Here is a 12,954-nt window from a genome sequence, read left to right on the forward strand (position 1 = left end):
ATTTAAGTTTAGTTATACTGTTAAATTAATCTTAGAAAATGACTGGTTACTAGAAAATTTTAACACAATACAAGAACTAGTTAAGGAAAAAGAAATTGCATTACAACAGTTTAAAGTGTCAACATTTTCTGTATCTTATTGAAATTGACACCACAAAACAAGCTGTTCCAAAGGAATCTATTTTTTAGAAATATGTCCAATTTAAAATCTTCTCCCTGTATACTGTAAACCAACTTATTTTTGCAAAGGTCTTATTTTCACAACTTTTGTAAGAAGAAAAATATCGCGAATTTAATTCGTCACAAATATGTAAAGCTTGGATCATTTTATTACATCAGGTAAATTAGAAAATCGTGAAATCAAATTGGTGCATAAGGGGGTAGAAAGGGCTAATTGGGAAATAAAGCATCCACAAAAATAAATTGGTTTGCAGTATTTTCAGGAGTAGAAGTTTATTTATTATATTACAATGTAGTACCAAATGGAAAAAATATTCTGGAATATTATTTTCTTTTGAATAGATACAATGAAATAAAAAGTATAGATTTTTGTTCCAAAAGGAACAGATATTATAGCATTATTCCTAGAGGATAACAAACAATTTTAGAGGAACTTCTGTGAGGAGCCTCATTTTCAATGCTATAGTTGCTCCTCAATCTTTGATTTCTATCATATTTAAGGAACTTCAAGACACAATTATAAACATCATAGATTGTATAAGCATTAAATTTAATAGAAATAAGAAGATGTGTTATAATTGCCAATGAAAAACTTTCCATCCAAGACACAATGTGTAAAAAGTGAACAATTATAAGTCAAATTACAGAGTCTTGGCTCACACTGAAAAACGAAGCTATAAAGGGCCCCAAAATGACAAACTTGTGTAAAATAAATTAAACAGGAAAACCAAGGGTTTAATCTATATAAAAAATGAGAAACAAGAAACACTTTATTAATCACACCAACAAACAATTACCACTGAACAACAGACTCATATCTTAGGACAGGTGCAAACAAATGCAGAGGGTTCAAACAATTTAACAGGTGCCAACCTTCACCCTAACCTGAAACAGTAGTATAACATTATAGAAAGACTCACTACAAATATCAGTTGAAATGGCTAAACTCTATCAATAAGACATATTCACAAAAAAAAAACTGATTTGGAAAAGAATTATATTGACCTCCTTTGAATCACAGACTTATTGTTGCTTAAGAGTCTATGGCTGTCTATAAAAACAGAAAAAATGACCTTAAAGAAAATGAATATGTGTGCATGAAATTTTTTTAACATCTATTTCAGGAAAAAGAAGCAGAAATTGGTGCAGCAAAGATTGCAGAAAGCAATGAACTGAAATCTGAAAAAGAAGCTTTAGATTCTCAACCAGAACAAAAGAATACTATGGTTAGACAATGGGTAGAAACGTCTCACAAGAAAATTAAACTTATTACATTGAAACGAACTAAAGAGGAAGAAACAGCAAAGAGTGAAAAGCCTACTATTCTGGAGGATGTTATAGATATAGATGGTTTAGTGGAGAAACAGATAGCTCAAGACATGGCTAAAAGTGATGATGCCATGTCAATCTCTTCATCTAGTGATATCATTTATCACAAACCTGGACCAAAGTGTAGCAAAAAACCATCACCGGCTGGGACACATCAGTCAATACCAGTTCTCAGTAAGAGAAAGGTTTTACCCACACAACCAGTTAGTGATTCATTGTCAGGTACAATACCAAGAAGTCAGGATCAAGTTTATCTGCAGTCATCTCAAGGTCAAGTTCAAAGAGCAGTACCACCATATCCAATAGCAACTGATATTTCTGTTCCGCCACCAGTTGTTTATAGTACATCATATCCTCCACTATCTTCTTATCCAGTGCCATCATATTCAAATCAAAGTCACAGACTGCAAGGTCAAGGACAATTGAATTCCCCTATGCCTGTGGCACCACCATTTCAGTATCCAAAGTCATCCATGGGTAATCTTCAGCATCTACATTCAGCCTTTGGACAAACAGATTTTAGTCAGCCACCCCCTCGATTGCCTTCTACACCATATCGTCCAAAACCTATCATAGGGACACATGTGAGTAGTACAACTCCACAATCCACACTTCATTCATCAGCACCTCCAAGTCATACATCATTGACAACAAATCAACAAATACAACATCCTGCTAGTCAGCATCAACCAATTCATCCACAAGCAACTCCTAGTCATTTGAGCATTACTCATCCTGCAGAAATTCGAAATCCATTGCAAAATCATCCAGGACAACCTCGTATACTTTCTCCCGGCATCCGTCCAATTGTTGCACAGGCAAATTTTCTTAATCGTCCAAGATTGTCACTGTACACACCACAATCTGTGCCAGAATCAAGTGAACCACAGACAACAACAGTAGTTACTACCTCAGTATCGTCAAATGTTGTAGAGTTGTCAACACCAACAGGTTCAAAGAGACCATCAGATTTAGCAGATTGGTTTGCAGATAAATTGAATCCTAAATCATCTCAAGATACTGTTAATGATCCAATTACAAAACTAGAAGGTAGTACTATTATAAAGCCAAAAGAAGGAACCTTGAGGGAAGAACTTGAAAAATTGAGGAAGAACAAGCTTGAAGAAAAAGAAGACCCCAAAAAAAGAAAATCTAGATCTAAATCTAAAGAAAAATCACCTCAGCTAAAAACTAAAAAGAAAAAAAGAAATCAAAGCAGTGATAATAATAGTGACATATTTGAAGATTCAGAAAATGATTCAAAACGAAGCTTGTCTAGTTACTCCCCAAGTAGTAGAGGAAGTAGTAGAAAAAGATCTCCAGAATATAGACGTAGGTGGCCGTATGATTCTCCAGATATTAGAAGAAAATACAATTATTCACCAAGAAGGAGAAGGTCCCGCACAAAGTCCAATTCAAGGTCACGTTCTAGGTCAAGATCACGATCTAGGTCAAGGTCATATTATAGAAGATCAAGATCTAGATCAGGCTCAATAAACAAAACTGGAAGTAAGGGACGAAAATCTCCTAGAAGAAGTAATTCAATAGATGGAAAATCTAAGGATCTTGAAAAGAATGTTTCAAATAATAATTCTACTGCAGGAGAAATGAAAAGAACTGATTCTATTAAAGCAAAAAGGAGATCTAGTACATCACCTGATCACTCTAGGAGAAGGAGAACTCCAGAATCATACAGATCAAGAAGATCAAGTAATTCTCCAGAAAGGTGGAAGAGAGGAAGGTCACCACTGAAGAGGTCGAGTAGTTCTCCTGATAGCAGACAAGGGAAACGATCTCCAGGATATAATAGATTTAGAAACAGAATAAGATACACTAATTCACCAAGAAGAAGTGTCTCGCCTAGACGCAAAAGTATATCGCCAAAAAGGAGAACATTTGAATCTAATCGTATTTCACCTCAAGTCAAAAGTAAATCACCTAGGCGTAGAAGTATTTCACCTCAAGTCAGAAGTAAATCACCTAGGCGTAGAAGTATTTCACCTCAAGTCAGAAGTAAATTGCCTAAGAGTAAGAATATATCACCAAAACGTAAAAGCATTTCTCCAAAAAGATATTCTTTGCCAAAACAAAATAATACTACAGAATCAAAATCATCAGGAAATACTGATAAAGTACCTAATGAAAAAGAGGTTGAGAGTCCTGCAGATACAAATAATGAGGTTATCATACCAAATGAAGCACTTTTAATACCATTTTTGAAAGCTCCGTTAACACTGGCCAGTCAACGTGTACAGTTATCAGCAGAAGATAATAAATGGACCAAATCAAATTTTACAGAATACACTATTGATCAAATTACAGAAGAAGACCAGAAATTGCAAGAAGAACTTGAAAGCCTTGAGGAACAGAAGAAAGTTCTAGAACAAGAAGATAAAAAAATGAAAGAGGAAATGATGAAAAAGGAAGATGCAAGAATTAGGAAAGAATTGATTGAATTAGAAAAACAGAAAAAAATAGCAGAAGAATTGCTTGAATTACAAAGGCAGAGAGAATTTGCAGAAGAATTAGTTGAATTAGAAAGGCAGAAAAAACTTGCAGAAGAATTAATAGAGTTAGAAAAACAAAGAAAAGTTGCTGAGGAACTTGTAGAATTAGAGAAGAAGAAAAAAACAGCTGAAGAAATCGAAGAACTAAATAAAAGAAAACAACAATTAGAAAAAGAAGTAGAGAAATCAACAATGGTAGATATATTGGCAGAAGAAAAGATGGATGTGTCAATTGACGATGATAAGATGATATCAGATGAATTAGACGAGCTGGCTCAACAGAAAGAGAAGCTTCAAAAGGCATTAGCTGCCCTGGAAAATATAGACAAAGATTCTGATGTCTGTGAAATTGATTCATCAGGTTTGGAGGACGGAGAAATCGAGGATGATTCTGAAGATGAGGAAAAGAAAGATGAGTCTAAACCTGGAGAGGATAAACACAATCCTATAAGAATAAATTCAGTAATAGATTTAACCGACAGACCACCTTCAAGAGATAAAAGATCATTGTCAAAGGATTTTAAAAGGTCTCCTTCAAGGGAGAGACGAGAATCTTCAAGTGAAAGAAGAGATTACAGAAGGTCTCCACCCTATAAAAGAAGGTCACCTTCAACTGATAGAAGAAGATCACGGTCCAGGGAAAGGAGAAGAACAAACTCAATTGGATCAGATTATTACGATGAGTACAATGGACATCCTTCAGATGATAAACATAGACAATCCTTGGAACACTCTGACAAAATTAAAAGGCAACACGCCAAGGAGATTGGAAATGTATGGGGTGCTATGATTTCTCACAACGATACTAGGGTGGAACGTGTCAAAGGTGATCCAATACCATTTTCAAAAAAGACACCCGAGTCTAAGGAAATAGAAGATGAAATGCCTAAGCCTAAATCCCTTGCTCAGAAGATCAGATGTAATGAACTTATTACAGCCTATGATTTGAATCCAGACACACAACGACCTGTCCTGAAAACTAGGCAAGAATTAATAACCTTTGCTGATTGGTTAAAGATGGAATATGAAATAAGTGATGAAGAAATCGGTAAATATCAGACATATATTAGTTGTGTCCAATTAGATTCCAGAATTGATGAAAATAGTAAAAACAAAAGAAAAACACTGAAAAAAAGATTACGTGCAGAAATGGCAACTGCACAAGAATCTTTAAAAATTGAGGAACAGGAGAAAGTAAACCCACAAAGAATGGATAAACCGTCCCGTAATATTGTTGTTAGTGGTGTTAAAGAAAGACTTGAAAATGTAAAAGAGGGTGATAAACGTATCGTTTGTGACAGTGGAGTTCATCAGTTATCTGAAATTGAACATCTTCATCAGCCATTTGATATAACTCGTCAGCAGCTTGTGTCAGAACTTGAAATGGTTCGATCAGCATTAAAAATGTCATGGAAAACACCTAAAGGCAAAGTACCTGATGTTGTCAAAAATGAATCTCTTGGTTTCGGAGAAGGAGATTATGACCATGAGTTTTTAATGAGACATGATCTTCAGCAGTTAGAAGCAGAAATTTTAATGAGAATCAATCATTTTGAGTTCCATGGTGTACCAAACAGAAGAGTACCGGAAATTCTTCTCACCAAAAAAGAAAAGAGCATACATTTTTCAGAGGAGGGCCTATTTTTAGTTATGACAGCATCAATCTCTCATAAGGCATTTCAGAATTTACTGTCTCTAAAGAAAAAGTTGGAACAAACAGAAGAAGCTGTAGCACAACTGAATCCTGCTACCCATCATGAACGAATTCTTAAACATTTACAAGAAATAGAAGTTTTACATCAGTCACGGAAGGCTGTCATGCTGACTATAGCAGGATACCTTACAAAGAAGCGTTTTTCCAAACTATCAACCAGACTTAAGTACTACAAGAGATGTATTCACTACTTCAGTGACTTGAGGAAACCAGAACTGGTGTATTTGAAGACTACTGTTGCTGATGTTGAAGTTCATTTGAAACTTGGTGAAAGACTTCTGGTAAGATTAAGTACTATATATTGAAATAAATAGGTTACATGTATGAAAAAAGAAAACATCTAAAATATGAAAATCATCATCAAATAAAGAATTTTTTTATGTAATAATCATTGTATTATATATAAAATTACAGTGTCATGAAAGTAATATCTTAATCTAGTTAGCAAGTGGTTGTAATACTTGATTCATCTGTTCCATTAGCTAAAATTAAGCTGAATACCTAAGCAATATCATGCTGTAAAGAGTGACCTTTGAAAATTCTTTTTCTTGGTAAGGCATGTTACAAAGAACCAAACTTTAACGATTATTGTACTTAAGACTCAGAAATCATACAATCAAAATACTGAATTTGATGTTTTAAATACAAATTGTGTACCCAGAGTACTGAGTCAAGTTAAATAACTGAGAGCCAAGATTTAAGTAGAATGGGAAAGGAGATAAGCTGTGGTTTATTTATGGCACTATTAATGAATAAAAAGGGATGTAGGTAATACGTCAATTTCAGCAACAAAGCAACACAAAATTCAAAAGACATCAAATTTTAAAAAGTATTTAAACATATAGTCTTTATTATACTGTAATCAGCTATTTTGCTATACAGATAAAGCTATACGTATAAACGTAAGCTTTATACGTCAATGACCTCAACTAACCTATAAACCCTGCCTACTTACCGGAACTACTGTATTTCATCAACAACGTCACGTCACAACCATGACAACGTGTAGTAACAATGGTCAAACTTTTAGGAATTTAAACTTATGTCTTCAGATTGGTAATTTATATACCATGTTTATTAAATATTATTAATTAAGTTCATTTTCTCTTTTTAATTCCTTAAGTTATCAATGTCTTAACACCTAGACTACGCTCATAGGGAAATACCCCAAAATGGTACCCCAAAAGGGAAATTCCAAACTCTTTTCAACAATATTTGTTACATATTTTTTATTTTTTATTTTTCATCGATTTCAGTATTGAATATGAAATTTATTTGTATTTGGCACGAAACAGGGGAAATGCTTGGTATAACCTCGCATTTCCCCCATTTCTAAGCCTCATACAAATAAATTTCATATTTCAAGACACTATCATATATTGTCTAAGTAACAGACAAGTGTCTACATATACACAGTATATCAAGCTCAAAATTGCAAGACTCTAAAAAAGTTGTAATTTCAACATATATATGTTGTCATAACCAAACAACAAACATGAAAATGTATTCAGTATCAATGAATTGATAAAAATATAACACTTCATTAGCATATTTTTACCCCCAAAAAACCCACATTTTTGATAATAAGTAAATGTTTTGTGCTAGCTAGCAAAATGTGGAAGCAGGAGGGAAATTATTTTGCTCTGAAGAAATTTCTAGAAGTTTTAATCCAATTGTAATTATGAAATCTATGTTTTTCAGCAAGAACAAGAAGGTGGGAAACCTAAATCAATGGCATCTCGTTTTTCATCATTACTGACACAATCACCTGTTTCTAGCCAAGCTTCAGGTCTATTGTCTGCTGGGCAGACCAATGTAACACAAAGAACATCAACCAATATACCAGCCACCATATCTCATGTTAATAGGAATGTGGAGGTAAAAGGATCAGAACCACCCAGAAATATACCATCACATACTTCTAGCCAGAATACACCAAGGTAATTATATTTATAGAAAAACTAAGAAAGTATAATACAAATTTCTTGTCGATCTTTTATTGCGCAGTAATATTTTTCAAATATACTGAATAATTGATCGTTGCTTGCACAAATACATAGGCAAATTATTCATGCATATTTAGGACAAGTTTACTGGAAAATACATAGATAATTATGTGATTTAATACTTTATTGCTGAATTCTATTAACTGCCAAGCTTTCTTTTAAAAACCATTCAAACCAGATATGTCAGAATGAAGATTTTTATGATTGCTACTATAAAGGTTTTTAGTCAAATGCACTTCTATTTCTTTCCACACTGTAGAGAGTAGGGGACATTTCATTTTATGATTAAATTCATACAATCCTAATTTATGGTAGTAACGTTTTGCTAACAAAAATAGGATGTTTAATTGATTATTTTGTTATTCTTGTCACATAAAAGTGAACTTGCATACATGTATAATACATGTTGTACATACAAAACTGAGACTCTAGCTTGAAAACAAGCACTTCATTTATAGTAGTTTTGAAAAAGCATCATAATCACTACTGTTTTTGCTTGAACTGCCATACTATAATAACATATAATTTATAAAGTTTGATATTTTCCATGTTGTAATCATGTTAATAAAATATGTTTTGAAATATTTGTTTTTTAAATAGGATTCCAGTCACTTCTACTCAGACTTTACCAACGCCAGTTCATTCTGGATTATCTTCTGGAAATTTACGACAGGTTCCTCTAGCTACGGCAAAACAAAACCAAACAAATAAAGAATCGTCCATAAATTTACAACAGATTCCTATTCCAACTATCAAACAAACATATCAAGAGTCCAAACTTGTGGATCCTAGATTTAAAAGACAAAATTCAAACGAAAAAGTCAGTGATCAGCCAAATCCTAGGTTTCAGAGACAGAACTCTAATGAATATGTAAATAGTCCAAGAACTGTTGATCAGTCGGCTAAACTTACTGGAGAGCAACCACAGCTGTCACGAGGACAGAACACTCAAGACAATACTGAACAGGGGAGGAATGTGCAATATAATCCTAGATATGGATCAGTTGAAAAAGGGGATCCCAAAGGAGAATCCGCTGCCGTATCATCACCTTATACATTACCTCCTGCCAGATACTTACAACAACCAGTACAGAAACCCCCTACATGGGGCCCCAGAGACACAAATCAATCAAGATCACAAAATGATCAAAAATTAGAATCAGACTTATTGACTGTCAAAAATAAACTTCTACGTCTGTCACAACAATTAAACCATGATCAGAGTGTTAGAATGAGTGTACAGTCGGTCTTACTGTCTGTGACAGAAGCTTTAGATCTTCTGAGAGAGGAGTCGAGCAATCTACCTAAAGTTAAAGACATTATTCTGGAATGTTTAGCAAGATATAATGCTGTCAAAGAATTAATGGGTAAGAAAGATCAACAGATATTTGTCACAATACTTGTAAATTAATTTAGTCATCTGATTTGTCATTCTCTTGTTGAAAACCATTTTTTTGGGAGTCTGCAAACATTTCTATTTTATAAGGTTAATGCAAAGAGTTATTTCAATTATTGATCTAACCTTTAGTTTGTATTTACCAGTACATATTGATACTTATCAAAAGTATATATGTTAATCATATATGTAGCTCTTTAAGAGGATATTGGTTTAACATAAAAATCAGATTTAATCTCTGACATAAATTAAAAAATGCAGAACTAGTTTCATCGTATTCTATCAACAGTCTTATTTTATATACTGCAGGATGAAATCATTTTACTAAGTGATATTTTACATTAACGGGATAATCATTTTCATTTTCAAAAAAAGAATCGCATATTGCTTTTAAATGAAATTTAATTAAGAACAAATAGAGGGACTCCTGTACTACAAATTCAACCGTTTTCAATTAGGACTGTCTGATTGTAATTTATTGAAAAACAAAACCTATCCAAGTAAACTTAATTAAATTTACTGGTAGCAAAGAGTTTCAATAGAGTTTCATCTTTTAATTAGAGAATTTCAAGAGTCTGATTTCTATTCACAGAATGAATGTTTATACAAAGTATTTTTGTCACATTTATGCTTTAACTATCCCTTCAAAAATACAAAATTGGATTTTCAAAATATACACTGAGTATATCTAAAAAAATAAATGACAGTGTCTCATGGATTAAACAAATATAAATCTGAAATTCTAAAACCACTGAAAACTTGAAAAATGAAACATAAAATTTCTTACATTCAAAATCTAATAAAGTGGATGTTTGAAGAGAGAATTTTTTATCTGTAAGTGTTCAACTGATTCTTTATGCAAACTATATTGTCTTACTTTCTAAAACAAGTATAGAAGCCTCACTTTTGATTCAGATTAAATATGCAATGTATTGCTGTACTATTTACTACTACTAGAGTAGATTGAATTTAAGATCTCATTTTATTGATAATTATGATACTAATCAGTATTGATAGGCATTAACAAAAAACTTTTTTTTTTGTTCTTACAGAAGGCTGAAGACTTTTCAAAGAATGATACAGAGAAAGAGAAAACATGCTGGCATTATTTTGTTACATTGTGTTATTTGTATAGATTTTCTAGATGTGCATTTGTTTTGAAAAGTGTAATGTGATTGTTATTGTCTGTATGGGGTGTTATATTAGGAAATATGAAATCCTAAAGGTGTAAAGAGTTTACTCGAGTCAAAATTGTGATATGCTTGTGTTCATTTTAAAATTTTTCAGTCAAGTGTTTATGTGAGAAAAATATGTATGTGAGATGGGTTTTTTAATAGTTTAAGTAAGAGTTGATGCAAGTGGTATTTTTTTTCCTTCGACGCATCATTTATTGCTGGATGATACTTCTATATCAAACATGACAAAACTTGCATCTTACTTAGTGAAACTACATGACAATGGGTTGTAAATTTTTGTAATGGTGCTTTTTCCTTTGTTTATTTTACTTTAAACATTAGTGCTAATAGTTGTTTCTGGTGTACATATTGCATACAAATGATGATATATTGTATAACATTGGAATTATCAGTCCCTTCTTTACATCATATTTGAACATTAATTGATATTTTTCAAGAATTTCTCTTCTGTGTCATATGAATATATCTATTGTGATAAACAGGAATAATCATAAAATGACTAGATTTGTGGTAAATGTCAACGAGATATCTACAACTATATTTACCAAAAAAATACATTTAAAGGCTACCATAGATTTACCTCAATAGACAATCATCCATATCATATTTAAAGCTGGAAGTTATATTTTTATATTTTCTTCAAAATACACATCAACACATGTACAGTGTTTGGATTTCAAAGAAATTTGATGTAAAACATCCAATCTTGAATAAGTTCTTGTTGTCAAAGTTTATTCATTGACAATCATTTTTAAAATATCTGTCAGCTTCCATTTCCAAAAATGACAGGCTTTACAGATTTATGTAATACATTAGGATTCAATGGTAAAATGCATTTCATGCGGCACTAAATTTATTATGTTTCGCTGGTAACACAGACAATTGATAACCTAGGAACTTTGAGTTGCTTTGTTATTAATTCTCTGTAACTGTGCCGAACACAAAACTGTGCAAGCAGGGTCCTTTTAACTACAAGTTTTCTTATTTCAGTTTTGACTGTTAAACTGATTCAATAGATAAATGAATAAAAATTAAAATAGAAAATGAAATCCATTTTATTTTTGTAAAATTAGTTTTGTGATTTGGATTTGTAATTGACTGCTGCAATTCAGCTGAAGATTACTAAAGATTAGTACCATAAAACAGTTATCCAAAGTATAAAAACAAGTCATAGGAGTCCAATTTGTTTACATTTAGTTTGTTGTAAATAATTATTTGATTTTTAAATGAATTAAAGGTTAAAGCAACAGTGATGAGCATTTTGCTTTAAGTATTTTGTGTTATGTCAGAATTTCTGTTGTTAATGAGTTTCTGCAAAGATGAAATATTACTGCTGAAATTGAATGGGAAAAGATGACTGTAAGTTTAGTTTTTCCTCTTTAATATAAACTGACTTTTACTTGAAAAGTGTTACTTTGGAGATAGCAGACATTTTAATGATTAATTTTTAAAATTGTATCTCTTGCTGGTATAAGAAGAGTTATCTCCCATATTATCATATTTGAATCATTTCATTGAATTACAATATTATTTGTTATTTTTAAGCATATATTGTTATTTTAAGCTGTTTGTTGTAAATTTCTTATAAAGATTACAGCCAGTATAACACATTTTTGAATTTCTTACTACACCCATTATAATGAACAAAGAAACAGTCTATAAAACACTATCTGTAAATTCTGGTGATATAACAATATGAGCTCATGATTATTTTACCTGGGACAAATGTCAAAGAATACCAGACAAAGGAATTAAAACATTGTAGCAAGACTACATTAGATGTCTCAGTTAGTGTGAAGGTTGGCACCAGATAAAATATTCAAACCTGCTGTATTTGTTTGCACCTGTCCTAAGTTAGGAACCTGATGTTCAGCGGATGTTGGTTATTGATGTGGTTAAATGTTTCTGATTTCTCGTTTTCATATAAATTAGACTGTTGGTTTTCCTGTTTGTATGGTTTTACACTAGTCATTTTTGGGGCCCGTTATAGCTTGTTGTTTGATGTGAGCCAAGGCTCTGTGTTGAAGGCCGTACATTGGGCTAATGAAATGGTGATTTCTGGACAAAATCTTAACACTTCAAGAAATATCTTTACTATACTTAGTTTGATAAAAGCCAATTTGAGGAAGACTCATTTGATTTAGGGATGTTCACATAAACTATTTATAGACTTAAATTTTGTTTCTGACTTTGAGCATCATGTTCTTATACCAAACATGATTCCATATAGCTCCAAAGGGTTGGAAAGAACACTTGATGTTTTGGTTCAAAAGACTAGGCTAGCAGATAAGAATAGCCTGAAATTAGAGAAACGTTTTGGTTTCTGATTGATATCTTTTAATATTTATCCAACTTTTACATACTTACACTTGTAGATGCATGGGCTGGAGATGGGCTGGGCTGGAGAAAGCCTAATTTTTGTGTTAATAGATCTAGGTCACAATAGCTATTGGTAGCATGAAATTTAGTCAGAATATCAATTACACTTTTTATCTTGTGAACATAATAAAATATATCCTTTGTTAACCAAATTTTGTTTGGTAATTCCCCAAAAAATAAAAAAAAGATTGCATTCATGTCAAATTTCAAGGATCTTCAAGACTTGTATGACTACTTTTAAGTTAAAA

The 12,954-nt window shown here is 32.2% G+C and overlaps 1 protein-coding gene across 2 annotated transcripts in view; it reads left to right on the top strand.

The window, feature by feature from the left end:
- LOC143045732 (uncharacterized) overlaps positions 1–10,642 on the top strand; it is a 40,740-nt gene extending 30,098 nt beyond the window's left edge. For both annotated transcript variants that reach the window (XM_076218445.1, XM_076218446.1), the window contains 4 exons: positions 1,304–6,010; positions 7,431–7,669; positions 8,336–9,102; positions 10,184–10,642. In XM_076218445.1, the coding sequence (XP_076074560.1) occupies positions 1,304–6,010; positions 7,431–7,669; positions 8,336–9,102; positions 10,184–10,191 (5,721 nt within the window). In that variant the 3' untranslated portion in view covers positions 10,192–10,642. The remainder of the gene's footprint in view (positions 1–1,303; positions 6,011–7,430; positions 7,670–8,335; positions 9,103–10,183) is intronic.
- Positions 10,643–12,954: the final 2,312 nt, after the last annotated feature.

Source organism: Mytilus galloprovincialis, chromosome 9, assembly GCF_965363235.1.
Source record: "Mytilus galloprovincialis chromosome 9, xbMytGall1.hap1.1, whole genome shotgun sequence".
Lineage (NCBI taxonomy): Eukaryota > Metazoa > Mollusca > Bivalvia > Mytilida > Mytilidae > Mytilus > Mytilus galloprovincialis.